This window comes from Neophocaena asiaeorientalis, unplaced genomic scaffold (assembly GCF_003031525.2).
Source record: "Neophocaena asiaeorientalis asiaeorientalis breed wild unplaced genomic scaffold, Neophocaena_asiaeorientalis_V1.1 scaffold167, whole genome shotgun sequence".
NCBI classification, from domain to species: domain Eukaryota; kingdom Metazoa; phylum Chordata; class Mammalia; order Artiodactyla; family Phocoenidae; genus Neophocaena; species Neophocaena asiaeorientalis.
In genome coordinates, this window is record NW_020175022.1 from 654157 (window position 1) to 676122 (window position 21966).

Below are 21966 nucleotides of genomic sequence, written 5' to 3' on the forward strand. Positions count from 1 at the left end.
TTTTTTTTTTTTTTTTTTTTTTTTTGCGGTATGCGGGCCTCTCACTGTTGTGGCCTCTCCCATTCCGGAGCACAGGCTCCAGACACGCAGGCTCAGCGGCCACGGCTCACAGGCCCAGCCACTCCGCGGCACGTGGGATCCTCCCGGACCGGGGCACGAACCCGTGTCCCCCGCATCGGCAGGCGGACTCCCAACCACTGCGCCACCAGGGAAGCCCTGCACTTGTGTTCTTAACTGAGGATTACAAGATACAAACTTGAGCCTAAAAAATTATTTCATAATAGATTATTATGCTTGTTAAACTCAGATTTTCTATATTTTGCCACAGAACAACCCAAACCTATTTATTTCTCTAGCACTTTGCACTGTGCCTGGCACACACTTGGTGCTCAACAAATACTTTTTGTTAAATGTATAAATGGAAGCTAGTGTGTTTAGAGTGCTATATGTGCAAAGAAACAATCTGTATTCCATATTCAGAAGGCCTTATGAAATTACTTTGATTCTGCTGGCTTTGACAAAGGCAAAGAACTATTGCAGAGGTGGACAGCCCTTTTCAGTAGAAGATGCAGATGTGTTGGTCAGAATCATGCATTAATATATAGAAGACAATACCATTATCTTAAAGAAGAGGTGGAAGTTGAGTTTTAAAATCCTGTCTCCCACATAGCAAAATTCCCTTTACCAAAATTCTGCCAGGACTTTATTCTATTTTTTCAAAAACATTTTTATTTATTTTCAAATAATTATTTATTTATTTATTTGGCGCCCCGCAGCACGCGGGATCTTCGTTGCCGTGTGCAGGATCTTTTTAGTTGAGGCTCTTAGCTGTGGCATGTGGGATCTAGTTCCCTGACCAGGGATTGAACTCAGGCCCCCTGCATTGGGAGCGTGGAGTCTTAACCACTGGACCATCAGGGAAGTCCCAAAACTTAATTCTATTTAAAAGATTTTTGTGTTGTCTATTTCAGCCTGTTCGTATGCAGAACATTGGTGGATGGTTCCCTTTTTGTCACATGAGTGATAAAATAACTATTCCACCTAGATATAAGACTATGGGCTTAAGTTCAGTGGCTAACTTGTTTCCATTCTTATTCCAATACAATTAATTAATTAAAAAAATAAATAAATAAAATTATTTATTTATTTTTGGCTGCGTTGGGTGTTCGTTGCAGTGCGCGGGTTTCTCATTGTAGTGGCTTCTCTTGTTGCCGAGCACAGGTTCTAGGCACACAGGCTTCGGTAGTTGTGGCACACCAGCTCAGTAGTTGTGGTTCACAGGCTCTAGAGCACAGGCTCAGCAGTTGTGGTGCATGGGCTTAGCTGCTCCGTGGCATGTGGTATCTTCCCGGACCAGGGCTCGAACCCATGTCCCCTGCATTGGCAGGCAGATTCTTAACCACTGTGCCACTAGGAAAGTCCCAATACAATTAATTTAGATGAATCAACATTCCCTCTTAAGAACTTCTCAGAAAGTACAAAAGAAATTCAGGTGACCTATCAGAATTATTACCAATGCAATTACTGCCTTGTGTAAAAACTGTGTGAAAACTATTATGAAAAACTATAACTGGAAAAATTTCAACTACCTGAATTGGCCAAGAAAGAAGTTTTAAGATGATATAGGTGCAAGTTTTCATAAGTGTTCTTCACAAATTTTATTTTTGACAATTTTCATCCCTCTATTTATAGCAGATATCAATTCAAAACTAATTTTGAAATATTCCAAGAATATCATAGGTAGCCCTCTCCCACAGAACTTTCTGTGATGATGAAAATGTTCCATATCTGGGCTGTCCAATACAGTAGCTACTAGCCACATGTGACTACTCAACACCTGAAATGTGCTAATGCATCGGAAGAACTGGATTTTAAATTTTATTTAAGTTAAATGAATTTAAAATTAAATTTAAATAGCCACATGAGGCTAGCAGCTATGGAATTGAACAACACAGCTCTAGGATATCATACTAACCAAACGCACTACTGAGCGTAAATGTTTAAGCAACTGCACAGGTGGGAGTTAGGAAAACAAATGATTTTGTGACTGCTAAATCACAACTAAAATAATTTCTAATGTTAAACATCCAAATATTAATTCTTACAGAATCTTATTTTTATCATATTAAATGTTTTACACATCTAATTTTAGGACTTTTTATTATCAAAAAGAATACTGTTTGGTTATTATTAATAATAAAGTTATATACCTATATATACCACAATAAGCTTTCTGTGTGCTAAATGGAGGAACACAATGGACTTTATATCAAGGTCTGTATCTCCCTCCTTCTTTTTAAATCAGTTAAGCCACTGACCAGGTTGTAAAACATCTTTCAAAAATGACTAGAATAGGTTTAAGAGATAAGAAGGGGCATTTTCAAAAAGCACATGAAAAGATGCTCAACATCACTAATTATTAGAGAAATGCAAATCAAAACTACAATGAGGTATTACCTCACACCAGTCAGAATGGCCATCATCAAAAAGTCTACAAATAACAAATGCTGGAGAGGGTGTGGAGAAAAGGGAACCCTCTTACACTGTTGGTGGAAATGTAAGCTGATGCAGCCACTGTGGAAAACAGTATGGCGGTTCCTCATAAAACTAAAAATAGAACTACCATATGACCCAGCAACCCCATTCCTGGGCATATATCTATACAAAACCGTAATTCAAAAAGATATATGCGGGCTTCCCTGGTGGTGCAGTGGTTAAGAATCCGTCTGCCAATGCAGGCGACATGGGTTAGAGCCCTGGTCTGGGAAGATCCCACATGCAGCGGAACAACTAAGCCTGTGCGTCACAGCTTCTGAGCCTGTGCTCTAGAGCCCATGAGCCACAACTACTGAGCTGGAGTGCCACAACTACTAAAGCCCGTGCCCCTAGAGCCTGTGCTCGGCAACAAGAGAAGCCACTGCAATGAGAAGCCTGCACACCTCAATGAAGAGCAGCCCCCACTTATCACAACAAGAGAAAGCCCGTACACAGCAACAGAGACCCAACACAGCCAAAAATGAAAATAAATAAAATAAATAAATTTATTTTAAAAAATGCACCCCTATGTTCATGGCAGCACTATTCACAATAGCCAAGACATAGAAACAACCTAAATGTCCACCAACAGATGAATGGATAAAGACGTGTTACATATATACAATGGAATACTATTCAGTGCTATAAAAAAGAACAAAATAATGCCATTTGCAGCAACATGGATGCAACTAGAGATTATCATACTAAATGAAGTCAGAAGGAGAAAGACAAATACCATATAATATCACTTATATGTGGAATCTAAATTTATGACACAAATGAACCTATCTACGAAACAGAAACACAGACACAGAGACCAGACTGGTGGTTGCCAAGGGGGAGGAGGTTGAAGGAAAAATGGAGTGGGAGGTTGGTGTTAGCAGATGTAAGCTTTTATATACAGAATGGATGAACAACAAGGTCCTACTGTACAGCACAGAGAACTATATTCAATATCCTATGATAAACCATAATGAAAAAGAATATTAAAATGAAGTATGTGTATGTGTGTGTGTGTGTGTGTGTGTGTATATATATATAGAGAGAGAGAGCTGAATCACTTTGCTGTGCAACAGAATTAACACAACATTGTAAATCAACTATACTTCATTAAAAATATTGAAAAATAAAATCTATAAAACAATAAATACTGGAGAGGGTATGGAGAAAAGGGAACCCTCCTGCACTGTTGGTGGGAATGTAAACTGGTATAGCCACTATGGAGAACAGTATGAAGGTTCCTTAAAAAACTAAAAATAGAGCTACCATATGACCCAGCAATCCCACTCCTGGGCATATACCCTGAGAAAGCCATAATTCAAAAAGAGACATGTACCACAATGTTCACTGCAGCTCTATTTACAACAGCCAGGACATGGAAGCAACCTAAGTATCCACTGACAGATGAATGGATAAAGAAGATGTGGCACATATATACAATGGAATACTACTCAGCCATAAAAAGAAACGAAATTGAGTTATTTGTAGTGAGGTGGATGGACCTAGAGTCTGTCATACAGAGTGAAGTAAGTCAGAAAGAGAAAAACAAATACCGTATGCTAACACATATATATGGAATCTAAGGAAAAAAAAACACGGTTATGAAGAACCTAGGGGCAGGACAGGAATAATGACGCAAATGTAGAGAATGGACTTGAGGACACAGGGAGGGGGAAGGGTAAGCTGGGATGAAATGAGAGAGTGGCATGGACTCATATATACTACCAAATGTAAAATAGATACCTAGTGGGAAGCAGCCGCATAGTACAGGGAGATAAGTTCAGTGCCTTGTGACCACCTAGAGGGGTGGGATAGGGAGGGTGGGAGGGAGACGCAAGAGGGAGGAGATATGGGGATATATGTATATGTATAGCTGATTCACTTTGTTATAAGAGAACAGTATGGAGGTTCCTTAAAAAACTAAAAATAGAGCTACCATATGACCCAGCAATCCCACTCCTGGGCATATATCCGGAGAAAACCATAATTCAAAAAGATACATGGACCCCAGTGTTCACTGCAGCACTATTTACAATAGCCAGGACATGGAAGCAACCTAAATGTCCATTGACAGATGAATGGATAAAGAAGATGTGGCACATGTATACAATGGAATATTACTCAGCCATAAAAAGGAACAAAATTGAGTTATTTGTAATGAGGTGGATGGACCTAGAGTCTGTCATACAGAGTGAAGTCAGAAAAAGAAAAACAAATACTGTATGCTAACGCACATATATGGAATCTAAAAAAACGGTACTGATGAACCTAGTGGCAAGGCAGGAATAAAGACGCAAACATAAAGAACGGACTTGAGGAGGGAAGAGGAAGCTGGGACGAAGTAAGAGAGTAGCATTGACATATATACACTACTAAATGTAAAATGGATGGCTAGTGGGAAGCTGCTGCAGAGCACAGGAGATCAGCTCAATGCTTTGTGACAACCTAGAGGGGTGGGATAGGGAGGGTAGGAGGGAGGCTCAACAAGGAGGGGATATGGGGATATATGTATATATGTATACATATAGCTGATTCACTTTATTGTACAGCAGAAACTAACACAACATTGTAAAGCAATTATATTCCAATAAAGATGTAAAAAAAAACTAAGGAAATTAATAATTGTTGGACTTTAGTTAATATTTAACAAGTGTACCATATTAAGATAGGAACTCTGTACTATCTCCTTAGTTTTTTCTGTAATATGAAACTGCTATAAATTCTGTCAATAAAAAAGTAAAAAAAACAAAAAACAAAAAAAAACTAAAAGTAGAACTACCATATGATACAGCAATCCCACTCCTGGACATGCATCTGGAGAAAACCAAAATTCGGAAAGATACATGTACCCCAATGTTTACTGCAGCACTATTCACAATAGCCAAGACATGGAAACAACTAAATGTCCATCAACAGAGGAATGGATAAAGAAGATGTGGTACATATATACAATGGAATATTACTCAGCCATAAAAAAGAATGAAATAATGCCATTTGCAGCAACATGGATGGACCTAGAGATTATCATACTAAATGAAGGAAGTCAGGAGGCAAAAGACAAATACCATATGATATCACTCATATGTGAAATCTAAAAAATAATACAAATGAATGTATATACAAAACAGAAACTGACTCACAGACTTTGAAAACAAACTTATGGTTACCAAAGGGGAACGGTGGGGGGGAGGGATAAATTAGGAGGTTTGGGATTAACATATACACACTAACATATACACTCTATATTTTACTATATGTAAAATAGGGATAAATAGATAATCAACAAGGACGTACTGTATAGCACAGGGAACTCTACTCAATATTCTGTAATAACCTATATGGGAAAAGAATCTGAAAAAGAATGGATATATGTATAACTGAGTCACTTTGCTGTATATCTGAAACTAACACAACTTTGTAAATCAACTATACTCCAATATAAAATTAAATTAAATTTAAAAAAGAGATAAAAAGGGGCATTTTATAAAGAGATTATGGGGACATAAACCTACCATGACCATTTTCCTTTGTTCATACAGCTTCTGTAATTGGTAGGATTTTTCCTCTGCTTTGATGTAACCTTTTTTCACATCATCAACAGCCTGTCACCAAAACAAGGCAGGGAAGAAAGAAATGTAAAAATTAGTATCAAGTACATTCTTGATAAAAATAAAGAGACATAGATTCATTTTCACAATAACTCTTATCCATCTGGTTATCACCAGTAAACTCTGCCACATGGGTATATTTACTGGAATAAGTAGTATTTAATGAGTGTCTGGTATGTGTTCAAGGATTGTTCTAGGCACGTGAGGGATCTGGTTTCTCCTGTTAAGAGATTTAAATTCTGGTTAATTTATACATGAGAAAGAATTACAGAACACTGCAAGATAGTATACAATACTGTATTAAAGATAATAGTGAAGTAGCAAAAAATGTGTGACATAAATAGTAAGTGATACATGCAGCCAGAACAGGAGAGCTTATTGCTAACCATAGTTTTCAAGGAAGTCTCGGTTGGACCTCAAAGGAGAGGTTGAATAGAAGAAACTACAAGCTAAAGTCAGGAAACAGGAATGGGTTTGACCTTAAATACATTCAGGAGACAGACTTGCCTGATTTGAATAAAGGGTACATGTTAGCGGACAATGAAAAATAATTCTGAATGGGTAGGTTAATAGGGTATGAAGGATCCTAAAGAGCAGGCACAGGAATTTAGACTTAAGGAGAGTAGAGAGCTAAAATAAATAATAAAAAAACTGTTGTTATTGTTGTTTTTTAAGTAAGATTGATCTGTATATGACTGCCCAAATGATTTAAGCCAAGGAGAGAATGAAACAAGGGAGATCAACGATGTTGTGGTACTTTAAGCATGAAATGAAACAAAACCTTAATCTAGGGTGGTAACAACTGGAAGAGAGGAAGTGATAAATCTGAGACCATGAACCGAAAAACTTTCAGAGAGGACTTGATACAGGCATGAAGGTACCCAGATATAATATTCTAATATGCTAATTCTAAACTATTCCTGGTTCAGCCATATGAAACATACAACCCCTTTCCAACCTTACTCTACTCCTCCTCCACTCCAAGAAAAACTTAAAAAATCTAATGGAAGGGAAAACTAATCTTTGGGAGGAAAAAAAGAAAAAGAACAAATAGAGCCATTTGTCTAAGGCATTCAGGATCTAACCTCAGTGAGTTACTGAAAGGACAACTCTACCAGACACCAGGCAGGGGCCCACTTGAATCTTTATCAGAAAACTGCTGATTTCCTTAAGGCAGAAATCATTCCCCATAGTCTTCTAAGGGAAAATATTTGCATAACAGAATGAATTCAGGACTGAAGTTAAGAGACTAGTTCAAATTCTAGCTGTCACCTACAAATATGCACTTGAGTAAGTCACTTAAACCCTCTCAGTCTGTAAAACAGGAATAACATTCATCTTGTAGGTGGACAACAAAATGAGATAAAAGATGTTAATAGTTTTGTGAAGTATATATAAATATATATAAATAGTTACTATTACTATCATTTATATTAGCATCATTTAGCTGTTAAATTCCTCTAAGAACCACACAAGGATATTAATATCCTGCCTGGGACTGCCTAATGGAAAGATTATGGCAGTGTCTCCCCAGTCCTAGCCATATAAGCAAGGATTCACTTAGTCAGAGAGGATTATATTCACAGAGGCGATGCTCAATAAGAACTGCCACCAGTGTCCTGAAGAACCTGAACATTCTGTTGTTTATCACCAAAAGACTCAGCTGCTCCAGGTCAAATTTAAATCAGTTACTGAAAAGCTGGGAGAGAAGTAAAGAGGGAAAACAAACAAATGAATACTGGTTTATCTATTCAGTTTCCCCAATACCTAGAACTGTGTCTGACTAGTAATAGCACTTAAATATTGATGAATGTTTCCCCAGGGCAGAGGTGGGTCATCTACCCAGAGTGAACATCTACTCCAGCAGCTCTAAGTGACCTATTTTCACATGGGGCAGTAAAAATGTTCTCTCCTCACTCATTTCTAATCAAGATTATACTGCTTGACTAGCCCTGAGTGAAAAACATAAATATTACCACACTAGATTCCTTTTTCCCTTAATTAAAAATTTTTATTAAGGTAAAAGACAGACATAATTTTTTTAAATGTATATTACTAAGAGATGCCTAATAAAAATAAGTCTCCTGATTCCACAGCCTCATTACACAGATACTTTAAAGCACTGTAAACAGTTTTTTGTGATATTCCTTTCATAATTCTAAATGTCATGCCTATGCTGCTAATTCCTAACTTATCAATTTTAGACAATGTTGACTTGCTGTTAAAAATAATAAGTTTTAGGGACTTCCCTGGAGGTCCAGTGGTTGAGAATCCATGCTTCCACTGCAGATGGCATGGGTTCGATTCCTAGTCAGGGAACTAGGATCCCACAGGCCACACAGTGCGGCCAAAAAAAATAATAATAATAAAATAATAAATAAGTTTTAGCTTTCTTATACCACTCCTACACTCTCACTTCTTCTTCCTTCAACACCTCAATAAAAATTAAATCAAGGGCTTCCCTGGTGGCACAGTGGTTGAGAGTCCGCCTGCCGATGCAGGGGACACGGGTTCGTGCCCCGGTTTGGGAAGATCCCACATGCCGTGGAGCGGCTGGGCCCATGAGCCATGGCCGCTGAGCCTGCGCGTCCGGAGCAATGGGAGAGGTCACAACAGTGAGAGGCCCACGTACTGCCAAAAAAAAAATTAATTAATTAAATCAATAATGAATATTGATTATTGTAAGCATGTAAACATTGTTCACAACTAAACCATGTACTGTACCAGGGCTTCCTCTCTTGTACATTTTTTTTTCCTCTTAGGTTAACTGCCTGTTTGTTTGTAACCTTCCACATGCCTCTCACCAATTCTTCCATGATAACCAAAGTCATGTTGATTCATTCAAACATTCATTTTCTAAAAACTGTTGACTGTTCTCATCTGCTGTGTCTCATCCTCTTCTCTTTGCAGGTCTATGCCTCTTAAAATCCATTAATGTTACTTTAGTGAGCTTTCAGGAAGAAGTAGTTTAAAAGTATGTTTAGTCTGCCAGGCTTAGCCAGAAATTAAATATATCCTACTATGGATTTTGACCTTATCAATTTTTTAAGGAAAAGGCACATTACTATCATTATTATCCAGTATTTCATCAATTCTAAGGTGCACATTTTTTCACATTTTATTGTTCCTAAAATTGGGATGCATCTTATAATCAACGTGTGTTGTTTAATTGGTAGCTTTTTTCTCTTGGCAGTACATAAAATACTAGTGCATCTTACAACTGATGGCATCTTAGAATTGACAAGATGCATGAGATATTCCCAACATCAACATATGATACAAAAAAATAACTAAAATTAAGTGAAGGAAAAAATTTAGTATTATTTTCCAAAAGGCACAACTGTTTACCTAGTCAATCAAAAAAATCATTTGAGCTGTTGTGCACTGCTGGGAATGTAAAATGGTACAGCTGCTATGGAAAACAGTGTGGCGATTTCCTCAAAAAATTAAAAATAGAATTACCATATGATCCAGCAATCCCAATTCTGGGTATATTAAAAGCAGAAGTTTGAAGAGATATTTACATAACCATGTTCATGACAGCATTATTCATAACAGCCAAGAGGTGGAAGCAACCTAAATGTCCATCCACAGATGAATAAACAAAATGTGATATACATGTACAATGGAATATAATTATTCAGCCTTAATAAGGAAGGAAATCCTGTCATATGCTACAACATGAAAAAGCCTTAAGGACATTATGCTAAATGAAATAAGCAAGTCACAAAAAGAAAAATAACGTATGATTCTACTTACATGAGATACCTAAAGTAGTCAAATTCACAGAGTGTAGAATGGTAGTTGCCAGAGGTAGAGGAGGGGGAAATGAGTTGTTTAATGGATAGAGTTTTAGTTTTGCAAGATGAAAAATTTCTGAGATTCCACTGACAATAATGTGAATATATTTAACACTACTGAACTGTACATTTTAAAATGGTTAAGGGGGTAAAAAAAAACGTATTAAATTATAAATTTTAAATATGTTCAGTTTATTGTATGTCAATTATATCTCAATAAAGCTGTTTAAAAAATTGTTTGAAGAAACGGAAGAGTTCAGAAAAGTTGTTGCATATGAGATACTGCTACAAAAATAACAGCTTTTCTTTCTATATACCTAAATATTTTATTTTTGCTTTACAGTTTTATAATTCAAAAAGTAATTTCACAAGCTCTGCTTTGTTTAAATTTTGATACTGATTAAAAAAATGTGAGGTACTACTATTACCCTTTAATAGATCATAAAACAGATCTCAGCAAAGCTATATTAAGGATTTACCCAATGGAGAGCTTGTACTTGAACCAGATATTCTGACTCCTGGTAAATAATTACTCCGTTCCAACAATACAAAGAAAAAATATCCCATTCATAATTGTAATAAAAATATAAAATACTTGGGAATAATTTAAAGGGGCATATGTGAAACATAAAATGACAGAACTTTATTTGGGGAAACAAGATGAGATGAATAAAACAGAAACTTTATTTGGGGAAACAAAAGATGAGATGAATAAAACAGAAACATCACACATTTAGTTGGGAATACCACATTTAATAAAAATGGTGACTCTTCTTCAGTTAAACTATAAATTTAACAAAAACCCAATTAGAATTGTAATGGGATACTTTATAAAGTGTTATGAAATGGGTTAATTATTTTCAAAATAATTTTAAAACAAAATGTTTAAAAGAAAGTAAGAAGTAAGGATAGTGTTCTCTATATGGCTCTGTTAAATTCATTATTTACAGTCATAGCAGTATAAACACTGAATATTAATCTAACAAATATTGTAATTTGACTATAGTAAGAAGATAGGACAGATGAAAACGTACGAATATGTAGTGGAGTGGGGGAGGAAATGGAGCTAAAGTCCCATCTTCAATAGCAGGTAATTAAGCAATATTGCTTGAATAGGAAACATCAAGTAGGAGTAATATAATCAAATTATAATAGAGGTATGGAAGTAAATATAAAATGAAATAGATATCCCATATTCTTGGATTGGAAGAATTAATATTGTTTAAAAGGCCATACTACCCAAAGCTATCCACAGATTTAATGTGATCCTTATCAAATTACCCATGACATTTTTCACAGAACTAGAATAAATAATCCTAAAATTTATATGGAACCATAAAAGACCCAGAATTGCCAAAGAAATCCAAAAGGAAAAATGACAAAGCTGGAGGCATAATCTTCCTAGACTTTGGACAATACTACAAAGCTACAGTAATCAAAACAGTGTGGTACTGGCACAAAAACAGATATATGGATCAATGGAACAGAATAGAGAGCCTAGAAATAAACCCACACACCTATGGTCACTTAATCTTTGAAAAGGAGGCAAGAATATACAGTGGAGAAAAGACAGTCTCTTTAGCAAGTGGTGTTGGGATAGCTGGACAGCCATGTGCAAATCAATGAAGTTAGAACACTCCCTTACGCCATGCACAAAAATAAACTCAAAATGGCTTAAAGACTTAAATATAAGACATGACACCATAAAACTCCTAGAAGAGAACATAGTCAAAACATTCTCAGACATAAATTGTAGCAATGTGTTCTTAGGTCAGTCTCCCCAAGGCAATAGAAATAAAAGCAAAAATAAACAAATGGGAGCTAATCAAACTTTTAAGCTTTTGCACAGCAAAGGAAGCCATAAACAAAACAAAAAGACAACCTACATACTGGGAGAAAATATCTGCAAACCATGCTACTGACAAGGGCTTAATTTCCAAAATATACAAGCAGCTCATACAACTCAATAACAAAAAAATAAACAACCCAATCAAAAAATGGGCAGGAGATCTAAACAGCCATTTCCCCCAAGAAGACATACAGATGGCCAATAGGCACATGGAAAGATGCTCAACATGGCTAATTATTAGAGAAATACAAATCAAAACTACAATAAGATACCACTTAACACCAATCAGAATGGCCATCATTAAAAAAATCTACAAATAACAAATGCTGGAGAGGGTGTGGAGAAAAGGGAACCCTCCTATACCTGTTTGTGGGAATGTAAGTTGGGGTAGCTACTATGGAAAACAGTATGGAGGTTCCTCAGAAAACTAAAAATAGAATTACCATAATACCCAGCAATCCCACTCTCGGGCATACATCTGAAGAAAACTCTAATTTGAAAAGATACATGTGCCCCAATATTCATAGCAGCACTATTTACAATAGCCAAGTCATGGAAGCAACCTAAATGTCCGTGGACAGATGAATGGATAAAGAAGATGTGGTGTGTGTGTGTGTATACACACACACACACACACACACACACACACACAAAATGGAATATTACTCAACCATAAAAAGAATGAAACAATGCCACTTGCAGCAACATGGATGGAGCTAGAGATTATCATACTAAAAGAAGTCAGACAGAGAAAGACAAATATCATATGATATCATTTATATGTGGGATCTAAAATATGACACAAATGAACTTCTTTACAAAACAGAAACAGACTCACAGACATAAAAAACAAACTTCATGGTTACCAAAGGGGAAACAGGCTGGGGGAGGGATAAACTAAGAGTTTAGGATTAGCAGGTACACACTACTATATATAAAATAGATAACCAACAAGGACCTACTATATAGCACAGGGAACTATATTCAATATCTTGTAATAAACTGTAGTGGAAAAGACTATGAAAAAGAATATATATGTATAACTGAATCACTCTGCTGTACACCAGAAATTAACACAACGTTATGAATAAACTATACTTCAATAAAATTTTTTAAAAAGATGAAATAAAACAAAAAACAAGCTAAAAGAGATGAAAGTGGTTGCCTATGAGAGGAAAAGAAGTGGGAATAACTAATATTTTTCATAATAACCTGTGTAGAACTATTTGATACTTTAAGCTCTACGTATGTATAATTGTGATGAAAAATTTTTTGAAAAAGAACATAGCCCCATAATGTTCATTTGTTATTGTTTTAAAAAATAATAATAAATACATTTTGAACTCCAGGATATCCCCTTATTAAACTTTTTTTTTTTTAATGGCTTTATTTATTTATTTTTGGCTGCGTTGGTTCTTCATTGCTGTGCACGGGCTTTCTTTAGTTGCAGTGAGTGGGCGCTACTCTTCAATGCAGTGTGAGGGCTTCTCAACACGATGGCTTCTCTTGTTGCGAAGCACAGGCTCTAGGCGTGTGGGCTTCAGTAGTTGTGGCACACAGGCTCAGTAGTTGTGGTTTGTGGGCTCTAGAGCACAGGCTCAGTAGTTGTGGTGCACTGGCTTAGCTGCTCTGCAGCACGTGGGATCTTCCTGGACCAGGGCTCGGACCCGTGTCCCCTGCACTGGCAGGCGGATTCTTAACCAGTGCACCACCAGGGAAGTCCCCTCACCTTCTTAAACTTATCTTTTGTCAAAATGGGACAGAACATTTTACAAATTTAACTAAGATCCAGGAGACAAAACAGCTTACTCAAGGATTCACACTGTATTGGCAAATGACCACTACATACAAACAGAAAAAGAAATCAGGCCTTTCCAGGGAGATCAGTTCACCCACCTGATGAAAGAAGTAGGTAACAGCAAGGTCATTGTCATTTAAGAGGATTTCTTCTTCTGTCGTAAAAAGCCACTTTCGAATGGTTAGGCAGGTGCCTGGCACAGCTGATGTGTAATTCTGGACGTAGAGTTTATGAGGAAATTCATTAGGTGCCAGCTTACGTACTAAAGAGAAGACAAAGCAAAGAAAGCTAGAGTGAGAAGATATACAAGGCATCTCCCTAGTATGAACTGTGTAAAGCAGACAAGAATGGAGGTTATCATTAACCAGCACATCAGCTTAGTTCCATCCAGGAGCTCTGCCTTGGGACCACAAAATATCAATTTGCCTAGCCAAATCTACGCCTTCTAATATGACTGGCCAACTGAGCCTCAAGCTAACTGAAATCTTTCACCTGAATGACATGCCTTTTAGTTAACATGCTGACTTTGCAGACATCACCTACTCCAAAGTCAGTTAAAAAATCTGATCCATAATTGAGTTAAGTTACAGCAATGTCCACTGAACATCTTTAAAGCAAGCCTCCCCCTCTTACCCAGTTATGGTGCATTCAGAGTCTCTCATGTGGCAGTTCTCAATGAACAGCTTTTATTGTTAAGAGCTGAAAGGCTCTCCACATCCCCCCACAAGTCTAAGACATTTACCAAAGAAAAGTGACTTCTGGGGAGCCTTACTTCCTCTTCCTAACAATGCTCAAGAGGTATAAAACACTACCACTTTTAATTTCTATATTGTTTTTCTTTAAAAAGGCGGAGTTTTCTTCTCTTGATGTTTACTTGGCTTTATAACAGAGCAAAAGACAGATTTAATATTTCCCATTTTATTTGTTAACTAAAGCTTAGAGAAGAAGGTAAGATTAGAATCCAAGTCTCCTGGATCCTTAGCAATCCTTTGTAATATTTATATCTGCCTAATTAAGACTGTAGAGATTTGGGAAGACAATAAACAATTGGGAGATAGCTGCTTTAGGGGGAATCAAAGTTGTTCTACCTTGACCTGGGATGGCAAGGCGACTCAAATCTACCAAACTCTCTCCCTTTCCGGGATGAGGAAGTTCTGATCAGTCAATATTATCTGTTGTTTCTGGCCTTAGCCCTGTACATATATGATGTGGAAAAGACCCATAAACCGTAGGAAATCTGTCATTTAAAGCAAGGCTTCCAACTTCCTCCCCTTTGTGGTCTCAGTGCAACCATCCCTAGCTTTTATAAAAGAATATATAAGAGAAAATCTCTGTCACAGTGCAATAAAACTTCCTAGGAAGAGGATATCTGTTTACACAAACTTAAACACCAGGTTGGCCAAAAAGTTCGTTCGGTCTTTTCCATAAAATGGCCCCAGTAGCGCTTAGTTGTCTTTAACTTCATTCGAAACAGATTGTATTGTGACAGCTATCATATCAGCATGCATTTAAAAAAACTCATCAAAATTGGGGAATTTTTGTATAGCCATTTTAATATTGAAGATGGAAGAAAGACAACATTTTCGGCATATTATGCTTTATTATTTCAAGAAAGGTCAAAGCGCAACTGAAACGCAAAAAAAGATTTGTGCAATGTATGGAGAAGGTGCTGTGACTGATCAAACGTGTCAAAAGTGGTTTGCAGGACTTCTCTCGTGGAGCGGTGGTTAAGAATCCACCTGCCAATGCAGGGGACATGGGTTCGAGCCCTGGCCCAGGAAGATCCCACAGGCCACGGAGTAACAGAGCCCGCGCACCACAACTACTGAGCGTGCACTCTAGAGCCCAAGAGCCACAAGTACTGAGCCCGCGTGTCACAACTACTGAAGCCCGCCCGCCTAGAGCTCGTGCTCCACAACGAGAAGCCACCGCAATGAGAAGCCCACGCATTGCAACGAAGAGCAGCCCCCACTCGCCGCAACTAGAGAAAGCCCGCACGGAGCAACGAAGACCCAACACAGCCAAAAATAAAAATACTAATTAATTTTTTTTAAAAAGCAAAGGCTTTTAATCAACATATTTCTTTCTAACTCCTGAAAACAAAAAGCTATTCTTAAAAATCTACAAAAACCATAAAGTACGCTAAAACAAGCTGTGGCTAAGTAGAAAATCCCCTCTTTTTAAGGCTGTTACATTGGAATATATTAATTTTGAACTCTGATTTTTAAAAATCTCATGAAAGTATCTGATTCAGTGCTGGGTGTAAGTAACTGATACTGCCAACAGAGGAAAAAGGGGTGATCAGGTATCTAGCCTTAGTGGGATTATGCTTAATGGGATTTGTCCTGTCTGCTTGTTAGAAACAGTCCCAATTAGTGGGATTGCCCCTTGTCTTCAAGATCTTCTCTAGGCAAACAGTTTCAATTTGACAGCTTTTGGGAGCTTCAGTTTCTTAGTATTAGGATAAAATATCCTCAAACAAAACTTAATATTAGTTACTGGCACTTACCAAAGGAATGATTGATCACTTCAAATAAGGCAAAGTAATTCACTGTCGTACTGTCCATGCCAACCTTTGCTGCAATAGCCTAAAGTGTAAACAGGATAGATTAGTTTCAGGAAAACAAAATCAGACAGTGCTGTGGGAAAAGACAGGTATATGCATGAGGAGCGGGGAGAAGAGAAGGGTTTTGCCATCTTGGTTTCATATAAACTAAATTCATGGTCCACAGCTACTCTTTTTTGTATGTATGAATACATATGCATGAAATAAAAGAGAAAAATACCTTTATTTGATCCAAACAGCTATGATCTCTAAATATGAGTTTCTCCCCTCCAATTAAAGCTGATAACAGTCTCTCCTTAAATATCAGCTTTGCTCTCTGAAATAGGACTTCATATCATGAGGATCTTTTAGACTAGCACTCACAAAAAATGTGCTACATAAGGACAGATTTTAAAAAGAAAATAAATTCTTAAATATCTAGTCTCACACATTCAGCCTACATTTAATATACAGGCTGTTAACATACAAGATCTATATCTTTGGTTCTTGAGCTTAAAACATTGTTTATCAATTTTGCTCATACTTCACAAATTATTCTTGTTTACTTTTCAGATGATCCACGTCTCATGCTGGGAACCTCTATATCCTAAGAATTATCATCATCCTTATCCATGTGAAAATAGCAAAATGTTGGGACAACAGAGACATTTTAAACAAGTATCAGTCCTTCTCTCTAGGAACTAAGGTCCCAACGTGATAAATAAAAAGAAATTGAAAGACTCCATATGCAAATAAAGGAAAACTGAAATTACATACAAATAACAACAAAACACAAAGCAAAAAACACAAACTAGTAGTACCAAAATTCCTTTTCAAGATCAATCCCAAAATGTATAAATAAGGTGTTAATTAAACAAGAGAAAATTATTGAGTATTAGTGTCTCAGTAAACCAAATATGATATCCTTCTTCCTGTATCTACTCACATATCAGACCTAAGTTCATCCCTGATGTGAGGCAGAAACTGGAGACTGTAAGTGTTCTAAGTTACCATTCTATACTGCACTAGATAGAAACTGAAATCTTCTCAAGGTTTGGAAAATGGCTTATAGCTAGAAGTCTCAGTAACAGGGTGAGGAGAGAAGTGAAAGAAAAAGTTAGGCCTTGCTAGAGAAGGACTGAAAATGAAACAAAACATCAATAAGCTATATAAAATTAATGTTTTCCTTGCAATCAATCCACCATTTTATAATTTCTGAAATACCTCAGATCCTGTACGTATCCTTTGCCATGGTATACAGTAAATATTTGGGGGGTAAAGTTTTTGTTTGCCACAAAGGAGAAATAAGTACTAATATCCAGAAACCCACTAGTCTCCCTGAAAATCTTGATCAAATCAGGATTAAAGACCAATGAAAAGGCCTAAAAGAAACAATTATACCCAGCACCCGGATCATGATCTTTAAATATCATTCCTCACTGAAAGGAAAGACTCCTTGGGGAAATGACTGATTCAAGATCTAGTGTAGGAAATATACAAAGATGAGCCCAGAGCATCTTGTTCTACCAAAAAGCAAGGATGCTATCATAAACAAATGGGTTGCACCACAAAAATACAGGAGCAGACGTGAAGGAGATTCCACTGACCAAAGACAGAACAATGTGAGCACCAAAAAGAATATATGTTCTTGATTAAATCATACTGAGTATCTAAAATGCCACATGATACTAAAAAAATAATTATCTCATTGGACATCACTGGAATCAGCTAGGGCATTGATCCTTTATGCCAAAAACTGGCAATAAAAGGGAAGAATTAAATATTTATCCCCCTTTTCCTATAAACTGTATTTCAGGATACTAAATAGCCTCAGTTGATAAGGGAAAGTTCTTTACAGAAGAATTCTAGTTAATAAATGTGAAGAAATGAGAAAATTGGAAAATCAGCATTTTGCAACCCTTAATGAAATCACTGGTTAGGACAGTAATCATCAGTGATACACTTATTGGATAAAAGATCAGTGAAGAACTTAACAATGGAGACATCAGGTTATTACCATGTAAACCTACTGATTAATCACTAAAAGTGGATAACCAGATATTGTGTTCCTCCGGTTGAGAAGCAATATGAAGTATATAGCACCAATTATGAAGTATTCTCATCAAAAAGCTGAACCTGAATCTAATCAAGCCTCTAGAGAAAAATTCCATTTATAGAAAATATAAGTAGACAGAAAGACATATTAAATGACACAAATAGACAAAAGAAGCAAACAAATAAATTCAGAATGTGGGACATTCCACAGGACACAGACCCAATTTCTGCAATAAAACAATAACATAAGGGAAAAAAGTTGGGGAAGGGAAGGGAAGGAAGACTGCTCTATATTAAAACAAACATAAAAACCAAATGTTTTTTAAGGACATAAGGACCTTGTTTAGATCCAAATTATAACAAACCAACTGTTAAAAATCATTTTTAGACAATTGGGAAAACTTGACTATGGATTTATTATTAGTTAATACCATGGAAGTAGTTAATTTTTGAGGTTTGATAATGGCTTTGTGATTATGTAAGAGGAACATCCATATTTTTTAGAGATGTATACTGAAATATACACAGGTCGAAAAACATGGAATTTGCTTTAAAATAATTAAACAAAGGAAAAGGAAAAAAGGATATATAACACAAATGTGGCAAAATCTTGAGGATTATTAGATATGAGTGATGATGAGTACATGGAGTTTCACTGTACTATTCTATTTTCACATACATTAGAAAGTCTTTTACAATTAAAAAGAGGGGGTGCTAATCACAACCATTACAACCTGGGGATATTTATTGTATCTTTCTTTCAAGGAGGACAAAGTACTTCCACGTTAATAATCATAACATCAACAGCAGCAGCTAACATTTAATACATTTATTACATGCCAGATACTCCAAGCTCCTTATATGTATTAACTCATTTAATCTATCTTTCTTAGTTTTAAACCAACCAATGTCAAGCCTACTTGTTCAAGTTTAATTTACCTGATATACTTGGTCTGTAGTACTGTTCTTTTTAACCCTGACTGTAACTGTTGTTCCATCTGGTAATGCTACTCTCAGCTCTACGTCAGACACACCATTGTAGTTCTGGGGAAAAGGCAGAAAAAGAATTAATTAAAAAAAAAAAAAGAATTTATGACCCAGTATATCCTCATTCTCCTTGCAACATGCTAGCTAAACAACCTAAACTTGTGATAGAAAGAAAAGGAGTTCCAATGAAAAGGGGAAAAAAGACATAAGTCAATACATTTCAAGTCATAAAGCTGACTTTAGGCTGCAGCAGAAGTTAACCTTTAAGATGAACAGGGAGGAAAGAAATATGTTGAACCCAACGTGTTCATATCTCAAAACAGAAAACTTGTGTGAATCAGTCTAGGTCAAACACAGATAAGATTTTTAGCTTACTTTCAAACATTCAGAACTCACAAATGAGAAAAGAAAACAACCAAAAGCAGTAGTTTCAACAAATATTCTCTGGTTTTAAATGGTTAGGCATGCTAGATTGGCTCAAGAGGTATCCTAAGTTCCTTTCTGAACCCTGAAATAATCATGACACCTTTGAAAGGAAAAATTGATGAAACTCAGGAATCTGAGTTAGTCTGATGTCCAATTTTCTTCTAGCAAAGAGTAAACAATTCTTATCCTCCTTAATTCAAAAGAAGTCTTTCTCTCTTACTGCTTTTGAAAATTAACACATTCTCTAACAAATTTGTGACCTTGTAATTTTTATTACAGAGAAACAACTATTTAGAAACAAGCCCATCTTCATTTACCACTTTAAAAAAACTACTATTCATTGCCTAAAACCATCCTAAGCATTACTTTGTTATAAAAGCCCTTGTCTGCAAGAAACTTATAATCTAGCTGGGGAAATAAAACATATACATATAAAATAATTAGTGGATGACACACTATTTAATACAGCAGCATTACATAGTCATTCTTCTATTTAATTAATATTTATTAAGCACCTACAAAATGCCTGACATTGTGGTAAGGCACTGGGAATATAAAGATGTTCAAGATTTAGCTCTTGTTCTAAAGATCTAATGTACAGCGTGGTGATCATAGTTAACAATACTATATTCTATATTTGAAATTTGCTAAGGGGGTAGATCTGAAGTGAAGAAAGGAAGGAAGGAAAGAAGAGAAAAGGGAGGAGGAAATGGTAATGAGATGATGGATAGGTTAGTTAACTTGATTATGGTGATCATTTCACAATGTATACAGATATCAAAACATCAAATTGTACACCTTAATATATACAATTCATATTTGACAATTATATTCAAAAAGCTGAAAAAAAAAGATTTAGCTCTTACCTACAGGTAGCTCATGATCTAGTAAAGTAAAATTATAAAGGGATCATCTGACTATATGTATAAAAAATTAGAGGGCTTCCCTGGTGGCGCAGTGGTTGAGAGTCAGCCTGCCGATGCAGGGGACATGGGTTCGTGCCTCGGTCCGGGAAGATCCCACATGCCGCGGAGCGGCTAGGCCCGTGAGACACGGCCACTGAGCCTGCACATCCGGAGCCTGTGCTCCGCAACGGGAGAGGCCACAACAGTGAGAGGCCCGCGTACCGCAAAAAAAAAAAAAAAATTAGAGACTGAGAGAGCAACAAGGTGATAATTATGTGTACTGACTGCAGAAGTTCTTGGTGGAATGAAAAATCAATGTGTATCCCTTGAATATCAGGGGAGGCTTCAAAGAGAAGGTGGACCTAGCACTAGGTCTTGAAGGATAAGCAGGACACATAACAAAAGGAAGTTGAAAAAACAGTCATTTAGAGAATTTATGGCAATTCAATCCATCATCGATATCTTTAATTTATTTTCCCCCACAAGGAGCCAAGAGGTAAATAGTCACTATAGTGGGTATTCACCTACCTCATCTGATTCTGATAGGAATTCCTGCATGATGTCACTCTCACCAATGACTCGTATTGAGCACACTATAGAAAACAAAGACAGAATCTGGCATGAGGCCCTAAATCAAGAATATAAAGTCAAGAACATATCAAGGTTTAAGTATAAATCATCATTAGCAGGCAGTGCTGAGGTAGTATGCCATCCCTGACACATGATATTTTACGGCACAACAAACATTTATATAAATATGAACCAGAACACAGGAATAACAGGACGTACAAAGATGTAGCTTATTAAAAATATTAAACATAGACAAAGGAAGTTACCTGTAAAAGAGAAATAAAAGTTCAGTAAATCTAACTTTGCTGTCTTGTGTTAACTATTAATAAGCTAGACAATAGAGCAAGGGTAAGGTCAATTAGGAATAAACACAAAATTAAAATACAAAGAAAAATATCTATTTGGCCTAGGAGCAGGCCAGTAAGAGAATCATAAGCATTTAAAGCCACTTTGGAAAAAAATGGGTAGGTAATCAAGTGTTAAGCTGAGCACATCTTCTCATCTTCTCAGCTCACTAACTTTAACTTCAAAACAACTACAACTAAAAAAAAGAGAGAGAGAGAAAGGGAGAAGGAAGGAAAAGAAAACAGGCAGGTAGGTAGGTAATCATCTAAATCTAAGAGAGTTAATTTCCTAACATTCTCCTGAGGATAATAAATTACACTGCTGATTTTACTTCATTTTATTAAAAAAAAATTGTACTCTTTCTCATTTCCCAAAGGCTTGTTAGGAGGCCATTCCATGTTAGAGAAAAGCTAAAAATAGATGAAGTTTAACTACCTTCTATGGGGGAAATGGTTTTTCTTCAGGGATAAAGCTCTCTACCAAAGTTTAAAAAAAATTCAACTAGGTCAATTAGTTCTTCTACAAGGACAAAGAATTATTAAA

The 21966-nt window shown here is 36.4% G+C and overlaps 1 protein-coding gene across 1 annotated transcript in view; it reads right to left on the bottom strand.

Annotated features, from left to right (window-relative positions):
* SNX27 (sorting nexin 27) overlaps window positions 1–21966 on the bottom strand; it is an 82103-nt gene that overhangs the window by 10069 nt on the left and 50068 nt on the right. The window contains exons 4-8 of the mRNA XM_024762857.1: window positions 21037–21101; window positions 19130–19234; window positions 16100–16178; window positions 13689–13852; window positions 6048–6137 (exon numbers count right to left, since the gene is read on the bottom strand). Of these exons, the coding sequence (XP_024618625.1) occupies window positions 6048–6137; window positions 13689–13852; window positions 16100–16178; window positions 19130–19234; window positions 21037–21101 (503 nt within the window). The remainder of the gene's footprint in view (window positions 1–6047; window positions 6138–13688; window positions 13853–16099; window positions 16179–19129; window positions 19235–21036; window positions 21102–21966) is intronic.